This window comes from Giraffa tippelskirchi, chromosome 8, assembly GCF_054371585.1.
Source record: "Giraffa tippelskirchi isolate mGirTip1 chromosome 8, T2T-mGirTip1v1.2.pri, whole genome shotgun sequence".
Lineage (NCBI taxonomy): Eukaryota > Metazoa > Chordata > Mammalia > Artiodactyla > Giraffidae > Giraffa > Giraffa tippelskirchi.
Genome location: NC_137282.1, coordinates 123,927,245 through 123,946,686, shown reverse-complemented (window position 1 = coordinate 123,946,686; position 19,442 = coordinate 123,927,245). Strand labels below are relative to the sequence as shown.

Sequence of the window (19,442 nt, the reverse complement as noted above, 5' to 3'; positions counted from 1 at the left end):
AATTACATCTACTACTGTGGCCAGGAATCCCTTAGAAGAAATGGAGCAGCCATCATGGTCAACAAAAGACTCCGAAATGTAGTACTTGGATGCAATCTCAGAAACGACAGAATGATCTCTGTTCGTTTCCAAGGCAAACCATTCAATATCACGGTAATCCAAGTCTATGCCCTGACCAGTAACACTGAAGAAGCTGAACTTGAACGGTTCTATGAAGACCGACAAGACCTTTTAGAACTAACACCCAAAAAAGATGTCCTTTTCATTATAGGGGACTGGAATGCAAAAGTAGGAAGTCAGGAAACACCTGGAGTAACAGGCAAATTTGGCCTTGGAGTACAGAATGAAGCAGGGCAAAGGCTAATAGAGTTTTGTCAAGAGAACGCACTGGTAATAGCAAACACCCTATTCCAACAACACAAGAGAAGACTCTACATGTGGACATCACCAGATGGTCAACGCCGAAATCAGATTGATTATATTCTTTGCAGCCAAAGATGGAGAAGCTCTATACAGTCAGCAAAAACAAGACCAGGAGTGAACTGTGGCTCAGATCATGAACTCCTTATTGCCAAATTCAGACTTAAATTGAAGAAAGTAGGGAAAACCACTAGACCATTTAGGTATGACCTAAATCAAATCCCTTATGATTATACAGTGGAAGTGAGAAATAGATTTAAGGGACTAGATCTGATAGACAGAGTGCCTGATGAACTATGGACAGAGGTTCGTGACATTGTACAGGAGAAAGGGATCAAGACCATCCCCGTGGAAAAGAAATGCAAAAAAGCAAAATGGTGTCTGAGGAGGCCTTACAAATAGCTGGGAAAAGAAGTGAAAAGCAAAGGAGAAAAGGAAAGATATTCCCATCTGAAGGCAGAGTTCCAAAGAATAGCAAGGAGAGATAAGAAAGCCTTCCTCAGCGATCAATGCAAAGAAATAGAGGAAAACAACAGAATGGGAAAGACTAGAGATCTCTTCAACAAATTAGAGATACCAAGGGAACATTTTATGCAAAGATGGCCTCGATAAAGGATAGAAACGGTAGGGACCTAATAGAAGCAGAAGATATTAAGAAGAGGTGGCAAGAATACACAGAAGAACTGTACAAAAAAGGTCTTCCTGACCCAGATAATCACAATGGTGTGATCACTCACCTAGAGCCAGACATCCTGGAATGTGAAGTCAAGTGGGCCTTGGAAAGCATCACTACGAACAAAGCTAGTGGAGGTGATGGAATTCCAGTTGAGCTATTTCAAACCCTGAAAGATGATGCTGTGAAAGTGATGCTGCACTCAATATGCCAGCAAATCTGGAAAACTCAGCAGTGGCCACAGGACTGGAAAAGGTCAGTTTTCATTCCAATCCCAAAGAAAGGCAATGCCAAAGAATGCTCAAACTACCGCACAATTGCACTCATCTCACACACAAGTAAAGTAATGCTCAAAATTCTCCAAGCCAGGCTTCAGCAATACGTGAACCGTGAACTTCCAGATGTTCAAGCTGGTTTTCGAAAAGGCAGAAGAACCAGAGATCAAATTGCCAACATCTGCTAGATCATTGAAAAAGCAAGAGAGTTCCAGAAAAAACATCTATTTCTGCTTTATTGACTATGCCAAAGCCTTTGACTGTGTGGATCACAATAAACTGTGGAAAATTTTGAAAGAGATGGGAATACCAGACCACATGACCTGTCTCTTGAGAAACCTGTATGCAGGTCAGGAAGCAACAGTTAGTACTGGACATGGAACAACAGACTGGTTCCAAATAGGAAAAGGAGCACGTCAAGGCTGTATATTGTCACCCTGCTTATTTAACTTATATGCAGAGTACATCATGAGAAACGCTGGGCTGGAAGAAACACAAGCTGGAATCCAGATTGCCGGGAGAAATATCAATAACCTCAGATATGCAGATGACACCACCCTTATGGCAGAAAGTGAAGAAGAACTAAAGAGCCTCTTGATGAAAGTGAAAGAGGAGAGTGAAAAAGTTGACTTAAAGCTCAACATTCAGAGAACTAAGATCATGGCATTTGGTCCCATCACTTCATGGGAAATAGATGGGGTAACAGTGGAAACAGTGGCAGACTTTATTTTGGGGGGCTCTAAAATCACTGCAGATGGTGATTGCAGCCATGAAATTAAAAGACACTTACTCCTTGGAAGGAAGGTTATGACCAACCTAGATAGCATATTTAAAAGCAGAGACATTACTTTGCCAACAAAGGTCCGTCTAGTCAAGGCTATTGTTTTTCCAGTGGTCATGTATCGATGTGAGAGTTGGACTGTGAAGGACGCTGAGCACCGAAGAATTGATGCTTTTGAACTGTGGTGCTGGATAAGACTCTTGAGAGTCCCTTGGACTGCAAGGAGATCCAACCTGTCCATCCTAAAGGAGATCAGTCCTGGGTGTTCATTGGAAGGACTGATGTTGAAGCTGAAACTCCAATACTTTGCCCACCTGATGTGAAGAGTTGACTCATTGGAAAAGACCCTAATGCTGGGAAGGATTGGGGGCAGGAGGAGAAGGGGACGACAGAGGATGAGATGGCTGGATGGCATCACTGACTCGATGGACATGGGTTTGGGTAGACTCTGGGAGTTGGTAATGAATAGGGAGGCCTGGCATGCTGCGATTCATGGGGTCACAAAGAGTCAGACATGACTGAGCAACTGAACTGAAGTGAACTGAACTGAATACCTAAGGTTTTTTGGTTTAGGTTCTAAGAGATAAAACGTTTATAGGCATGTAGCCAATGCTCACTTCAATAAATTTTGCTTTTGGGTTATTGTTAGTATTCTTTGAAACTCACAAGTCCCCCTCCCCAAATATTTAAGTATTTATCATGTTTTGGCCTCTAATGTGAATGAACTCATTATGAGAGGAATCCTTTTCCATGTGAGCTGGCTGGTGCTCCTAGCTAACTCTCAGGCGTGTAGCTGTCTTAGTTACCTGAGATCTGTCATGTACCCCTGATTCTCATCTGCTCCCCCACTCTCTCCTCTGGGAAAGATGTTTTAGAGGTGAGGACAAAAGAATACAAAAGATATGCTAGTATGTGGGTGGGCAGAAGCCCCCTTCCCAAGCTTCACCTTTCTGAGTGTACACTGACCATACCAGCTTCTGGTTCCAGAAAGTTTATTACAAAATAAAGGAGAGTCCAAGGAAGGAGATTCACTCGTCATAGAATTTCGGCAGCTCGTCGCCCAGGATGACGCGATGGTCCACCCCAGCGCTTGTGATGGTGGCCAGGTAGATGACGCCCCCGCTGGAGCCATCCCGCTTCATGGCCAGGGCGATTGCTGTGGAGGGTGCCAGGTGGAGAGAGGAAGTGAGAGTGGCTTAGCTGCAGAAGTTGCATCCCATGGGACCTCCTTGGTGGTCTGGTGGCTAAGACCCTGCACTTCCAGTGCAGGGGGCCTGGGATCCATTTCTGGTAAAGCAACTAGATCCCACATGCTTCAACTAAGGCCTCGTGCAGCCAGATAAAGAAATATTTTTAAAAAATGGTTTCCCTTCCCTTCTGTCCATATGTTTACTACTACATGCAGACTTCAGAACACATCTCCTAGAGATGCATATTTAGTGGTGGTCAACCAACTTAAAAAAATACAAAGGTCCTCATGTGATGTCCATGGTCTCAATACTCCCACCATGATTGACTTTGTAACAAGTAGATAGACAAGCAGCTCCCAAATCCTTGAGTATGTAACAACTGGCTCTTATGGGCTGGCCCAAGCACACAACTGGTTTCCTGTGGTCACCCTAGATCTTTTTTTACTGTTCACAGAACAGTCTTGGTTTATGCCTTTTGTTCTGAAGTCCATCAGTCCCTCAGTTGTGTCTGACTCCTTGCAACCCCATGGACTGTAGCCCGCCAGGCTCCTCTGTCCATGGAATTCTCCAGGCAAGAATACTGGAGTGGATAGCCATTCCCTTCTGCAGGGGATCTTTCCAACCTAGGGATCGAACCCAAGTCTCCTGCATTGCAGGCGGACTCTTGACCGTCTGAGCTTTGTCCTGAAAGCCCACCTAGTTTAGCCTTTGCCCTCTTTCACTCTCAAAGGTGTCCCATTTGGACATTTCATTAGATGGTCATCCACGTCTTTCTCGTTCTCACACTCGACGTCCTTACCATGTGTAACACCGCCCCAGGTGCCCTCCCGCTTGCGTATTACCATTCGTGGTGAAGCGTCTGCACTCCTCTGGGGACATGTCTGGTTTATACGCTGCATCCACATAACCGTAGATGTAGGTGCTCCCAGAGCCACCGATGGCAAAGGGCTGTCGAATCAGCATCCCGCTCATGGTCCCGTACACCTGGGGGAGGCATCCTCCGGTCAGACTCTGGGAGCCTCCAGCCTCTGCTCAGCCATGAGACAGGCAGGTGGTCTCCACACCCTGCAGTGAAGCCCCAGCACCTCATACCCTTCTCCTTTGAGACCGTCCTATGCTTTTAGGGGCAGTGTCTTTGGAACTCAAGGCTGGAATGCCATATGACCTCCATCTCTCTCTCTGGGGGAGAGGGGAACTCCGAGGAAGGGAGATGCTGGGAGAGACTCACCTGGCCCCCTTCGCGTTGGTCCCAGCCAGCTACCATGAGGTGTGCAGACAGGTCCTCTCGATATTTATAGGTGATGTTCCTCACCACGTTCGCAGCAGCCAGAACGAGCGGGGGTTCCTCCAGTTCCATCCTGAAGGAAGGGTTAGGAATAGGTGGCGATATGCTTTCCTGGAGGTCCACCCTCCTAGACCATCACCCTCATCTCTGCCAGGTGACCCCTAAAAACTAGCTGCAAGGATTCAGACCCCAGCTCCCCTCCCACTGGTGCGGGAGAACCAGAGTCTCATATTACCCCCTAGGAAGAAGGTTTCAATTGTTAATTGTTCTCCCTCCTTTTTTCTGTCCCTCCCGCCCCCTGGTCTCCAGTGACATGTCTCCTGACTGCCAGAGCCCTGCCCATATGGGTTTAGCAGATAAGCGTCACTTCTGCCCCATGCCTTGGTTCCCACACGGTCACCACCTGATACCATGGTGGGCTATGTCCTCACTATCTTCTTCCTCGCTATTTATATTAGGAGAGTGATTTGCAGTGTTCAAATCACTTTTACTCATATATTTTGGTTTTGGAAATAACTATCTGGTGAGGTAGGGGAGGTACTATTAGTTATCTCTGCTTTACAGATGCAGAAACCAGCTTCGAGAGATTCAAGTGCCAGTTCAAAGAGAAATGAAAGCTGAAGGCAAAGCAAGAAGTTTTCATTTTCCACGGTAGCGCCTCTGGATTAGGACACAGTGTTGGCGTTTGCTGAGTGGGGGGACTCTAGGCGGCCTGGACTGTTTCATACCCGTGGAGCTCCAGCTGGTAGGCGGCCATGTCCGCTATGGCCTGAGCGTCAGCAGCTGAGCCGGAGAGAGCGCAGTAGATGCGCTGGTGCAGGGGGGAGAGCTTGTCAAACACCCGGTTCACCACCGCTTCCCTGTCAGCAAGGAGTCCAAAGTCATCAGCGTCAGAGTTGCCAATTTTTCAAAAACAAAATTTAAGTTTAGTTGATTTGAAGTGTTGTGTTAATTTCTACTGTACAGCAAAGTGATTCAGTTATACATATATACTCTTTTTTTTTATATTCTTTTTCTATTATGGTTTATCACAGGATTTTGAATAAGTTCCCTGTGCTACATGGTAGGATCCTGTTGTGTATCCATTCTGTATATAACTGCATCTGCTGATCCCAGACTCCCAGTCCTCCTCCCCGCTCCCACCTCGGCAACCACAGGTCTGTTCTCTGTGTCTGTGAGACTGTTTCTGTTTTGCAGCCATGTTCATTTGTTGATTCCACATATAATTGATACCATATGGTAGCTGTCTTTGTATGTCTGACTATGCCTAATTTGATCATCTCCAGGTCCATCCACATTGCTGCAAATGGCATCATTTCATTCTTTTTCAGGACTGAGTAATAGTCCATTGTGATATATATATATATCACATGTTTAAAAAGTTTTTATTGGAGTATAGTTGATTTACACTGTTGTGTTACTTGCAGGTGTATGGCAAAGTGAATTATATACAGATATCCAATCCTTTTTTTAAATTTAGTATAAAGACAATCCTCAGAATGAGAGAAAATATTTGCAAATGAAGCAACCAACAAGGGATTAATCTCCAAAATATACAAACAGCTTATTCAGCTGAATATCAAGAAACAAATAATCCAATCAAAAAATGGGTGTAAGATCTAAATAGACATTTCTCCAAAGAAGACATACAGATGGCCAAAAAGCACATGAAAAGATACTCAAGCACTAATTATTAGGGAAATGCTTTATCTGTTCTGTATCTAACAGTTTGCATCTGCTAATCCTAGACTCCCAGTCCTTCTCCTTTTTGCAACCACATCTTCTCCCATCTTTGCAACCACAGGTCTGTTCTCTACATCTGTGAGTCTGTTTCTGTTTTTGTTTGTAAAAATAAAAACTACAAAGAAGTATCATCTCACACTGATCAGAATGGCCATCATAAAAAAAATCTACAAACAATAAATGCTGGGGAAGGTATGGAGAAAAGGGAACCCTGTTACGCTGTTGATAGGAATGTAAATTGGTACAGTCACTATGGAGAACAGTATGGAGCTTCCTTAAAAATCTAAACATAAAAAAAAAAAAAATCTAAACATAGAACTACCCTATCACCCAGAAATCCCACTCCTGGGCGTATATCTGGAGAAAACTGTAATTCAAAAAGACATATGCACCTCAGTGTTCACTGCATTATTTACAATAGCCAGGACATGGAAGCAACCTACATGTCCATCAACAGAGGAGTGGACAAAGAACATGTGTACTGCTATGAACATAAGGGTGCAGGTATCTGTTTGAATTACAGTTTTGCCTGGATATATGCCCAGGAATGGGATTGCAGGATCATACAGCGAGTTGCTAAAATTTCTGATGTTCTTTTGACAATAGAATGGCTTCAGAGTACATGAAATTTAATGCCTGGATTAAAGCAGGAAGGAAAAAGTTGTCTCAGACATATGAAACACTGCAAGTAATGATCAAAATCAGACTTAGATTTTATAATAAAACAAAAATTCTACAATAAATTAAGAAGAATCTTCCCCTAATTTTTCTTTGTTATCAACCATCTTGAGGAAGTTATGTGTTCTATGGCACATAAAGTAAGTAATGTTGATCTAACCCTGTGTACTTTTCTTGTATGTGGGGAAACTGGCCAAAAAGGAGAAAGACCAACTTAGTTCACACAATGGATCAGAAACCAGGATATCTGCTCAGCAGAACCACCTTTTCCATCTCTAAACACAGATGGAAGGAAGGCCTCTGAAATCCCTATTTCCTAAACTTTTCAGACCCCATTCAATGACCCCCTGGGACAGGCCACGTTAGCATTCAGGCCTCAGATTCTTCTCCGTGAGTTCAGAGACCCAAACCCTCACCCAATATCTTATTATCGTGGCCTTTCTGAAAGGTTCACTCAGTTTCTCCAGAGCTTCAGTTTGCCAGTCTCTTTATGAATGACTAAAAATGTGCTTTGGGCGCCATGAGCTTCCTTCCGAAAGTACCCAGGGTCACTGGTACTCACCCTGCAGACACCCGGGAATCTGATCCCACCACGACGCCCCCATCAAACTCTACTGCCATGATGGTTGTCTGCAGAGACACAGAGGATAGAACGTCAGAGCAGGAAAAGCCTTGACCCCTTCATATTAGATAAGGAAACATACTCAGAGAGGGGAAGCGGCTGGCTCAAGGTTATCTGGTAATTTAGGCCAGAGTCGACTCCCAGGATGGGATTTTTTTTCTTTCCATTTCGTCTATTGTCTTTCCTGGCTGCAAGGGAATGTCACAGTCTGGCCGGTGTTATCACATAGAAAGAATAGCATCCTTAAAATTCTTTTTGCTGTGAAGAGAGAGGTGGGATGAAGCTCCCAGGGGCATAAGTGCTCCCTCTGAGTGAAGGGCTCAGGGGAGCACTTCCAGGCCCTGATGACGCAGCCCCACAAATGAATGACCTCTGCATGCGCTTGTTGTGTGCACATGTGCACAGACGTGCTGCAGATCTTGCCACACAGCAAGTGACCGTGACCTTGGGAAACAAGCTCAGCCTTTTTATTAGCCCAGAATCATCCACCCCACTCTCCCCTTAATCAGTTTACTGAACAAGGGAAAACATCTCAGAGATCAGTGGTTACCATGGCCACGTGTCAAGGAAGGAGGAAAATATCAAGAAACACATGGGACAATTTAAAATAAAGGTCTCATTTAAGGATTTCTGATCAAGGGGTAAACAGCTGGGGACTTCCCTGGTGGTCCAGTGGTTAAGACTGTGCTTCCTTTACAGGGGGCATGGGTTTGATCCCTGGTCAAGGAACCAAGATCCCACATGCCATGTGGCATGGCTAAAAAATAATTTTGTTTTTTCTTTAAAAGAGTAAATAGCCAGGAGAAGAGATCTGTACCAAGAGAGGATTTGATTGGGGAGTTTTAGCTGCCTTTTCCAGGTCAAGAAAAGAATTAAGGAAGAGTGAAGGAGAATAAAGCCACATTGTTTTTTTTTTTTAAATCTTAAAGATCCTCCAAATGAAACTGCATCATACAGAAGGCAAGTGACTTGCCCAAGGTCATACAGGACTAAAAGCCCCGTCCAACTCCCAGGGTTTGTTCTGACTTGTACTTCTTACTTTCCACTGTTCATCTGGTGGTGAGGAGAAGAGTTTCTAATTTATGAATGGTTTCACTGCTATATTCCTCAGGGCTTCATAAGTCGCTCTGGCCTCCGGGGATACTGGCCGGAGTGCTCATTTTCACACACGGATTCATCGTGAAGAGCGGACCAGAGATCAGGGGTAACCCCACCCGAGAGGTTACTCGGTGATAACAAGGCTGCCCAGAGCAGAGAGGGGTGGCAGTCGCCAAAGAGCAGAAGCCAGCCAGCCAAGGGCTGCCCCCAGCCCCGCGGGGACCCGGCCTGGGCAAAAGTCCTCCAGCAGGTTGTGGAGGTGGGTGAGGAAGACACGGGGAGGGGAGCGCGGCGCACCCGGGCCAAGTAGCTGCCTTCCTGGACCAGGCTGGGCACTGGCACCGCCAGCTCACGGGGAAGCCCGGTGAGCAGTGCCGGGGCCGTGAGTTCCCAGGCGCGAGTCCATCAAAGGTCTGTGGGGCGCGTTCCTTCCCGGTCAGCGCCCACACGCTCCCAAGTGCCGTCCTGTTCACTCGGGGCCCCGTGTCCTCACGTCTGCGCAACCTCCCAGCTCTCCCCCTTCACTTAAGCAGCCCCTGTCTCTAGTCCAGAGTGAAAGCGAAAGCGCTCTAGGGCAGCTTCCCCTCAACGCTTCCAGCTCGGAGCCCAGGCACCCCTTCCCCGACGGGCCCCGCGCCCAGCCCCTTGGCGGACCCCCGAGCACCCCGCTTCTGCACAGAGACGCCCGTGTTCCTTTTGGGATGCGCGCCCTGGCTGCTGCAAGCGGTCTCCTCCCTCTTGAGAGTCTCCGAGTTCACCCTGTGGCGCTTCCAGGGTCCGCCCGTCCCTCCGTCCCTCCGCTAACGCTCCAGACTCATACCCCGGTGTGGACTTCTCCGGCCCGGGGCAAGTCCCCGGTAGGGGCTCCGGTCCGCAGCATCCCGGCTCCGCGAGGCTCGCCGCTCGGGGCTCTGGTTTCCGACCTGGGACCGCGCGCGGCGCGCTGCCCGAGGCTCCGCCCCCGCGCAGCGCCCGCCAGGGGGCGCTCGAGCGCGCGTCGCCGCGCCTGGCGGCCCGGCGCTAACCTGCGCGTAGCGGGTCTGCCCGGAGACAGATGACGCAGGAGACCGGGGCCAGCGGATCTGCCCGGAGACGGATGACGCACGAGCCCCGCCTGCAGACCCGGGGCCAGAAAGTCCTGGGCAGCGCGGCCGCCGCAGGAGGCGGTGGCACGCGAGGCGGGGCGCAAGTGGGCGATGCAGGAGGTCAGCCTCGGATCTGAGGTCAGCGCGCTCCCCGCCGGTGCTCTGGACCGGCCGCCTCCGCAGGGGCCGGGCCTGGGAAGCCGGGCCGCTTTCGTTTTCTCTTTCCCCTAAACCGCCCGCTTCTGGGCAGCGCCGGCTCCCGGGATTTTCCGAGGCCCCGCCCCGGCCCCTCCCCGGCTCGCTCCGGCCCCTCCCCGCAGCGGTCCCGGCTCCGGCCCGGGGCTCGGACTCCGACAGCACCCCGTCGGGGACAGCGAGAGCCGGGGCCGTGCGCGCCCATGGCTCGCCCGGGGTCCCCCGCTCCCTGCGGCCGCCCGCGCCTCCCCCGCGCCGCCGTCGCATGGTTGGGGACGGCGCTGCTGCTCCTCGCCGACTGGACGCTGCTCCGGCCGGCGATGCCCCGAGTGGCCTCGCGGCTGGTGCCCCCTGCGCTGCCGCTGCTCCGGGTCTGGGTGGCCGGCCTGGGCCGCTGGGCGCTGCTGTGGTTGGGGGCCCGCAGCGTCGTCGGGGCCGCGCTGGGCATCCGGAGGGAAAGCACGCGTGTCCGGGGGTGGCTGGCTGTTTTGGAGCCGCTGGCGGCGGCGCTGGGCTTGGCCCTGCCGGGACTCGCCTTGTTCCGAGAGTTGGTCTCCTGGCGAGCCCCCGGGGACGCGGACAGCGCCGGGCTCCTGCACTGGGGAAGTCGCCTGGACGCCTTCGCTCTCAGCTACTGGGCGGCACTGCCCGCGGCCACCCTGTGGTATAAGATCAGGAGCCTCTGGGTGCAAGGAGCTCGCGGGCCTTTTGGCCTGGCGGTGAGCCGGCTTCTAGTCTTCCTGGGTCCGGAGAAAAGCCACGTGCAGCTCATTCTGGCCCTGGTGTTCCTCTCCTGTCTCGGTAAGGAGGGGTGCAACGGGAAGGGGGACGGGACTGGAGGGCTGGGTAGGAATCGAGGGGCATGGTCAGTGAGATCGATTGGTGTGGGTTCTTGGAAATGTGGGTGAGGGGAAGGGGACCCAGCTCAGGTCTTGATCACGCCAGTGGAGCGGGAAGGTCCTGACTGGGTAATCGTCAGGGGTCCTCGACTCCAGGGCTGCCCGGCGTGTTGTTGCTTCACTGGCCACCGTGGACAAGGGCTTTTCTGGGGAAGCCCATCCTGCGACCGCTAGGCTTCCTCATTAAACCTCTAAAGGTCTGGTGGGGCCCCATGTAGGTGGATATGGTATCTTCCTGCCACTGCCCTGCAGGAGAATGAATAAAGGTGGAAGGCCGGTGGGCCAGGGTCTGGTGAGAGCTGACCCGCTTAGACTTGCTCTTTTTTCCCCTCCCCAGGGGAGATGGCCATTCCCTTCTTCACTGGCCGGCTCACCGACTGGATTGTACAAGATGAGACAGGCGCTGCCTTCACTCGGAACGTAACTCTCATGTCGGTCCTCACCGTAGCCAGGTCTGGGCCCTGAAGTTAACTGGAAGGCTGGGGGGCAGGGGATTCGGAGAAAGGGGGAGCTGGAAGTTGGGGCTGCCGTCCAGGGTGAACTTCTGGGGGACCTCCTGACCGCGGCCGGCCCCCCTTCTCTTGTCTCCCCGCAGCGCAGTGCTGGAGTTCACAGCTGATGGAATCTACAACAGTACCATGGGCCGCATGCACAGCCATCTGCAGGAAGAGGTGTTTCAGGCCGTCCTGCGCCAGGAGACAGAGTTTTTTCAAAAGAACCAAACAGGTTTCTCATGAAACTCTTTTCACTATCCATTCACTTACTGTTTATATACCCATAAAGTACTAAATTGTTAGTCTCTCAGTCACGTCTGACTCTTTGGGACCCCATGGACTGTGGCCCACCAGGCTCTCTGTCCATGGAATTCTCTAGGCAAGAATACTGGAGTGGGTGGCCCTTCCCTTCTCCAGGGGATCTTCCCAACCCAGGTCTCCTGCATTGCAGGGAGATTCTTTACCATCTGAGCCACCAGGGAAGCCCATACATCCTCTTTTACTTGTAACTTTGATTTCTGTCTCTCACACATAAATATTGTCATGTTTTATTCTCAACATACCTCAAGAGCAAAACATACTCCTTTTATTTAAGAAAAGCCTAGTGTTTCCATCCAAGCCCCGCAGATTTATCCCTCTGTGTGTGTTTAGATAGAAATGACTGGAATTTCAAACCTTGAAATTTTGAGATCACAGAGTCCAACCACCTTGCTTTGCAGAGAAGGGAACTGAGGCCCGTCCCCAAATGCTAACACTTGCATAGATGTGTATGGATAGAGATGAACTTGGAGACAGAACTCCTCTCTTGATTCCCAATCCAGTGCTTGCTACAGTTTCCTGGACTGCTGTCTAACAGCAACTTTGTTTCTCTGCAGCTCTGTTAGATGATCTGCTTAAGTTTTTCCTGCCCCTGTACCTTGGATATAAAAGTTCTTAGAGAACAGAAATCTGTCAGGGAAAAGGAAATTCACGAGGGCATCGTTTTGTTTTTTTTTTAACTGGAAGGTCTTTAGCTAGTATTTTCCTCTGGAACACTTTCTCCTTGTGTTGAGGTTCCAAGTCTCCCTAACCACTGACCTTGTCTTCGCAGCCTTCTTAGAACCCTTCCCCTGGCGCCCTGGCTCACCTGTCCGCCCCATCACTCGGAGAGTCTCATTCACACCACCCTCTTCTCCCCAACCCCGGACAGGTGAAATCACGTCGCGGGTGACAGATGACACGTCCGCCGTGAGTGAGTCTCTGGGTTCGGATCTCAGCCTGTTGCTGTGGTACTTCGTCCGGGGACTGTGTCTCCTGGGGCTCATGCTCTGGGTTTCCCCGTGCCTCACTGTGGTCACCCTGGTCGCCCTGCCCCTGCTTTTCCTTCTGCCCGAGAAGCTGGGGAAATGGCACAAGGTATGTCTGGGGAGTCGTCTCAACCTACGCTGACTCCTGTCGCCCAGACTTGGTGGGCTCGCCGCCTGTCTGGTTTCCCTCCTGGCACCTTCACTGGCTCTTCATCTCTGTGGGACTATTTGTCCACGTTCTTGGGTTGCTCAGTGTCAGTTCGCATGTTCTCTGTGATTCTAATGTCTGCCCACAACCTGTCTTTAAGAATACGATCACTGAGATTAGGACTAACATATAGGCACTACTATATATAGTAACTTCCCTGGTGGCTCAGACGGTAAAAGCGTCTACCTACAATGCGGGAGACCTGGGTTCGATCCCTTGGTGGGGAAGATCCCCTGGAGAAGAAAATGGCAACCCACTCCAGTACTCTTGCCTGGAAAATCCCATGGATAGAGGAGCCTACAGTCCATAGGATCACAAATAGTCAGACATGACTGAGCAACTTCACTATATATATATTAATAAAATAGATAATCAGTAATGACCGACTGGATAGCACAGAGAACTCTACTTAATACTCTGTAATGATATATAGCAAAGGAATCTGAAAAAGAATAGATATTGGGTTGCCATTGCCTTCTCCAGGGGATCTTCCCAACCCAAGGATGGAACCCAGATCTTGCATTGGCAGGCGGATTCTTAATCACTGAGCCACATGGAAAGTCACACACACACACACACACACACACACACACACACACACACACACACACACACACACACACACACACACACACACACACACACACACACACCCCACTTTGCTGTACTCCTGAAGCTAATACAATGTTGTAAATCAGCTATGTACACACACACACACACACACACACCCCACTTTGCTGTACTCCTGAAGCTAATACAATGTTGTAAATCAGCTATGTTGTTGTTTAGTTGCTAAGTGAAGTCACTCAGTCATGTCCAACTCTTTGCGACCCCATGGACTGTAGCCTACCAGGCTCCTCTGTCCACAGAATTTTCCAGGCAAGGGTACTGGTGTGGGTTGCCATTTCCTTCTCCACGTTTAGTTGCTAAGTCGTGTCCAACTCTTTGCAACCCCCGCCCTGGACTGTAGCCCACCAGGCTCCTCTGTCCATGAGGTTTCCCAGGCAAAATACTGGAGTGGGTTGCCATTTCCTTCTCTAGAGGATTTTCCCGACCCAGGGATCAAACCCGTATCTCTTGAATTGGCAGGTAGATTCTCTACCACTGAGCCACCACAGAAGCCCCCCAAATAAACTGTACTCTAATATAAAAGAAAATAAAAGAATGTGACACCGATCTCAGGAATATGGCCCCCATGGTTCTTCTGAAGCATGTCCCTCTTTTCTGTTTCTCTTTGGCATGGGGGGCGGTGGGGAGCAGTAGGAGCCTGAAGCATGGGGGGCGGTGGGGAGCGGTAGGAGCTGTGTCCTTTTCTCTCTCATCCCTCTGCTGCCTCTCACCTGTAACCTCTGATTGGATAATTCAGGTCCTAGCATTCCTCGTGGTTTGCCAACCCCATGTGGTATCTCTGGTTCATATCTCCACAGGTGCTGGCAGAACAGGTACAAGAATCTCTGGCAAAATCCAGCCAGATGGCCATCGAGGTGCTGTCAGCCATGCCTACAGTTCGGAGCTTTGCCAATGAAGAGGGTGAGGCCCAGAAGTTCAGGCAAAAGCTGCATGAGATGATGGTGCTCAGCCGGAAGGAGGCCCTGGCCTACGCAGTCAACCACTGGACCAGCACTGTGAGCACCTGGGCGTGCATGCCTCTCCCCTGGTCCCTGAAATGTGTCATCATTGCCTTTCTCCTGACCCTGCTCCACACTCTTCCTTCACTGGGCAGGGGTGGGTTCAGTGTCTGTGTCCTAGCAACCAGAGGCTGGGGGACCTAGTGCTCCTAACCCCCTCCCTCTTTCTAGGCATGCTGCATGGCTTCTTTTCCCCATGGTGCGCAGAATCTCCATGACCCCCTTTATAGGAAAGCACCAGTCCCAGTCTTCCACTCCCAGGACTTTTCCTTGCCTCATGGGGCAGCGTGGGGAATGGCAGGTAGCTTTTGTTGGGCTGCTGCATGCTGGGACTCTGCAGATGTACTCGTGAGAGACAGGGGACTAGCAGAAGCCAAGGATGAGGGGCATCTTGTGATGTAATTGACAGAGAATTAGACCAGCGATCGGAAGTTCCTGCCTTGACGCTACCACTTATTAGTTCTGTAGCCATGGGCTATTAATAGTCACATACCTTCTCTGAGACTTATTTTCTTATTTTAAAAGATGAGAGTGACATAACCTTGTTTATAAGATTCTTGATAGGAATATTAGATGACATTACACTCATGAAAGCCTCTTGTGAAGAGCAGAATGCTCCTCAAACAGGGCATTCCTGGTGACGGTGATGATGGTAGTTGACTTGTATCCCGTGCACCTGAGTGAGACTCCACGGGCTGCTGTGATTCATTCTTTAATCTCTGTTGAGCCCCATGTGTTACTTGGTGCAAAGCGACTTGATCTCTCCTTGATATTAATGATTCTGGTTCTTGATGTTCCTGCTTCAGTCCCTTCTTCTCTGTGGTCTCTCCACAGCTCTCAGGGATGCTGCTGAAGGTGGGAATCCTGTATTTTGGTGGGCAGCTGGTGATGAGTGGGTCTGTCAGCAGTGGGCACCTGGTCACCTTCATTCTGTACCAGATCCAGTTCACCATAGCTGTTGAGGTGAGGTCCCTCCGTGGTCACTCCCCAGTGCTTTTCCTTCCCGTGTGCCACCACCAACCAAGCCACTTCCCTTCCCTTCTTCGCCCTCCTCACATCCCATAACCCTGGCAACTCCCTGGGTCCCTCCTGCGTCCCCTCACTATTCATACCTCCTCTCCAGGTGCTGCTGTCCATATATCCCAGGGTGCAGAAGGCTGTGGGCTCTTCAGAGAAAATATTTGAATACCTGGACCGGGTCCCTAACTGCCCAAACAGTGGATCATTGGCTTCCTTAACGTTGCGCGGCCTCGTCCAGTTCCAGGATGTCTCCTTTGCCTACCCAAACCGTCTAGATGCCCCCGTGCTGCAGGTACAACCTACAGATCCCTCCGTTCCTCCAGCCTCCCTCTCAACTCGGTCATCCTAAATGGTCTCCCTGCCTTCAGCCTGCTTAGCACCAGGTATAGATAGACCCTCCCTCACCCTTCAGAGGCAAAGATGAGCAGCATTTGTCCCCTAAAACTGCCCCAGGGATTTCCCTGGAGGTCCAGTGGTTAAGAATCCGCCTGCCGATGCTGGGGGCATGGGTTCGACCCCTGGTCCGGGAGGATCCCACACGCCACGGGGCAACTAAGACCGTGTGCCCTGGAGCCTGTGCTCTGTAACGAGATGGCACCGCGGTGAGAAGTCCATGCACCACAAATAGAGTAGCCCCTGCTTGTTTCGACTGGAGACAGTCCCCACGTAGCAGTAAAGACACAGCACAGTCAAATACATACATAAATAAACAAAAAGCTGCCCCAAACTCAAGAATAGTCCGGATTTCCAAGGAGAATGGGAATGGATGCTCTTAGGGAGAAGGTTCTCCTGTAAGGCATCACCGAAGCCGAGTTTGTGTCTCCAGTCTTCCATATTTCCTTTTTCTTTCCAACTGTGCTTTTGAATATAATTTTTTCTTTTTTCCCCACAGTGTCTGAGATCCAGCATGTGGCTCTTGGTGCTTAAGTTCTGCCTTTGTCTTTCATCTCTACTCCACGGGGAGGGGTCTCTGTGTGCGGGAGGGGAGGAGTTGCCATATTTCCCTGCTGCTTTTCTCCTTTCTCCTCTGGGGGAAGACATAGACGAGACAACGTAATGAGTGGATGATACATGGGCTTAAGGTTAGGGGCCTCCGCCTGTCTCTTAGCGTGTGGTTCTCCGGCTTCCAGGGGCTGACGTTCACCCTGCGTCCTGGTGAGGTGACGGCGCTGGTGGGGCCCAATGGGTCTGGGAAGAGCACAGTGGCCGCACTGCTGCAGAATCTGTACCAGCCCACCGAGGGCCAGGTGCTGCTGGACGGGGCGCCCCTTCCCGATTATGAGCACCGCTACCTGCACAGACAGGTGAGCAAGAAGATGGCATGGGGGAGGGCAGGGAGCCTCAAGTCAGGAGAGCCTTCTCCCCGAGCACTCTGAACAGAAGTTAGGAGACCTTGGGTGGAGGTGGGCATGTGGTCAGCAGAGAGGCCGTGTCACTTTGTGATAGGCTCTCAATGGAGATGCTCAGCCTTCAGTCTCTAGTTGATCACACGCCTGTGTTCCTCGTTCTATGACTCTGCATCATATTTTGTCCTAGGTGGCTGCTGTGGGACAAGAGCCTCTGCTGTTTGGAAGAAGCTTTAAAGAAAATATTGCCTATGGTCTGGTCCAGGAGCCGACCATGGAGGAAATCACAGCTGCTGCGGTGGAGTCCGGAGCCCATGGTTTCATCTCTGAGCTCCCTGAAGGCTACGACACAGGTGCTTGCTCCCATCGCCCCCCAGACATCTTTACCTTCACTGAACCCCAGTAGTCTTGCCTTCATTCCTTAGCTCCTCCCACCCCACTGACATCAGTCTGAAGTTAAGATCCTGTTCTCGTGTCTCTTTCATGCTCATATCCTCAGAACTCCTTTACTTTCCCAGAACCTTTCTTACCCTGCGGCATCCATCAGGGCTTGTGTGTGCGTGTGTGTGCACGTGTGCTTACCCAGCCCTCGCCTTGGCCCTTGTCTCTGCAGAGGTAGGTGAGGCTGGGAGCCAGCTGTCAGGGGGTCAGCGACAGGCAGTGGCCTTGGCTCGAGCCCTGATCCGGAAACCACGTGTACTCATCCTGGATGATGCTACCAGTGCCCTGGATGCAAACAGCCAATCCCTGGTGAGACAGTCACCTTCTTATTGCCTATTTCCCACCCAAGCCACCTTCCTTCCCTCGTCCTTTGTCATTATACTAATGTGGAAATTTTCCAAACCAGTCCTTGCACTTCTCAGTTCCCATGAGCTTCTCTCCAAGGCGGCCTAGTGCCTAGAGCCAAATGCTCAGTCGTATCCGACTCTTTGCAACCCCATGGACTGTAGCCTGCCAGGCTCCTCTGTCCATGGAATTTCCCAGGCAAGAATACTGGAGTGGGTTGCCATTTCCTCCTTCAGGGGATCTTCCTGACCCAGGGATGGAACCTGAGTCTCCAGTGTCTCCTGCATTGTGGGTGGATTCTTTACCCACTGAGCCATCAGGGAAGCCCAAGATGCCTAAAACCGGTTAGAAGAGATGAACTACAACCCTGAATCAGTGAAGCCAAACATGAGCAAAAGGCCATCCTTGTAATGCTAATGTGAATTGAACTTTTACTATGTGCCAGCTATGCTGGATGGCCCTTCACATGTACTCTCTCGCTCACTTACTCATCGTGAACGCTTGTGAGCTGGGTGTTGTCATCCTTATTCAACAGGTGAGCACATGGTGAGCACATGGTGAGCACATGGACACTGAGAGAGGTGGCGTTACCTGCTCAGTGTTGAGCAGCTGTTGAGTAGCAGAACCTGGACCCCAGTTAACATCTGCTTGATTTGCTCTTTACTCTTTGCTCTTTAACATCTGCTCATGCTCTTTACTCAGTTACATTTCCTTAAAAGAATATAAAAATTAGGGTGGAGAGACTTTCCAGTACCCTCCCCTCTTTTGTTTTGGGTTTCACCCTAGGAATCCCATGGACAGAGAAGCCTGGTAGGTTACAATCCATGGGGTCGCAAAGAGTCGGACAACGGCTGAGCGACTTCACATTCACATTCACCCTAGGACTCTCTACTTTTATTCCACTGTTGCCACCTCATGTAAACAGCCCTTCACAAATCATAGGTTTGACAGAGAAGCACTCAGAGGGAGACTCTTCACTCTGGGGTTATTGGCAGTGGTGGTATTGATTGAGGCAAGGTCTATCCCAGCTCTGGAAACACAGGTGTCTTCCTGAGCCAGGAGGGGTCCTCAGCTCTGACGGAGTCGATGTCTTTCCTCAGGTGGAGCAGCTGCTCTATGAAAGCCCTGAGAGGGGCTCTCGGTCAGTGCTCTTCATCACCCAGCGCCTCAGTTCGGTGGAGCAGGCTGACCACATCCTCTTTCTGGAAGGAGGCACGATTGTTGAGGCAGGAACCCACCAGCAGCTCGTGACAAATAAAGGACGCTATTGGGCCATGGTGCAGGCTCCTGGCGGGCCAGGTGCTCCAGAATGAAACACTCCTCAGACCCGCAGACTCTGTCTCCCTCCCTTACTCCCTCCTCTCTATAGTGGAGAGTTTGAAAACAGAAGTCTTACCAGAGCTGCAGCATGGGCAGCTGCTTCTGAAACGTAACCCCCTAGGTGATGCCTGAAATTTTGCCATGAGTGTTATGCTTTCTAAGCTCCTCTTGGTGATGCAGATTTCAGGGTTGAAAACAAGGGTGCTAACTCCTTGTGTAACTGGGTTTGGAGTCAGGGTTGCTGTGGCTAGCACCCAGACAATGAAGAGAAATACTTACAATACACAGAAAGTGAAGGTCGGCTTCTTTCCAGTCCGACCCCAGGCAGATGCTGGCCCATAAATACACTGTAGTTTCTTGATATTTATAATAAAATTGGTGTTTTGTACCGTGGTTTCTCATGTTTTCAA

At 50.4% G+C, this 19,442-nt stretch overlaps 2 protein-coding genes across 3 annotated transcripts; one reads left to right on the top strand and one right to left on the bottom strand.

Annotated features, from left to right (window-relative positions):
• Positions 1-3,124: 3,124 nt before the first annotated feature.
• PSMB9 (proteasome 20S subunit beta 9) lies at positions 3,125-9,678 on the bottom strand. The gene is made up of 6 exons (XM_081519876.1): positions 9,586-9,678; positions 7,608-7,675; positions 5,353-5,484; positions 4,568-4,697; positions 4,182-4,323; positions 3,125-3,305 (listed from the first exon to the last, which is right to left on the bottom strand). The coding sequence occupies exons 1-6, from the start codon at positions 9,643-9,645 to the stop codon at positions 3,178-3,180; spliced, it is 660 nt and encodes a 219-aa protein (XP_081376002.1). The 5' UTR covers positions 9,646-9,678; the 3' UTR covers positions 3,125-3,177.
• A 488-nt stretch (positions 9,679-10,166) lies between these two features.
• Positions 10,167-19,425, top strand: TAP1 (transporter 1, ATP binding cassette subfamily B member). 2 transcript variants are annotated; one of them, XR_014062045.1, is made up of 12 exons: positions 10,167-10,846; positions 11,282-11,396; positions 11,540-11,670; positions 12,628-12,833; positions 14,360-14,557; positions 15,395-15,523; positions 15,684-15,872; positions 16,711-16,884; positions 17,117-17,279; positions 17,540-17,676; positions 17,949-18,247; positions 18,813-19,425. XR_014062045.1 is itself a non-coding variant. In XM_081519874.1 (11 exons), the coding sequence occupies exons 1-11, from the start codon at positions 10,249-10,251 to the stop codon at positions 19,023-19,025; spliced, it is 2,253 nt and encodes a 750-aa protein (XP_081376000.1). In that variant the 5' UTR covers positions 10,167-10,248; the 3' UTR covers positions 19,026-19,425. The 2 variants fall into 2 exon arrangements, 1 of the variants encoding a protein (XP_081376000.1); XM_081519874.1 differs by lacking the exon at positions 17,949-18,247.
• Positions 19,426-19,442: the final 17 nt, after the last annotated feature.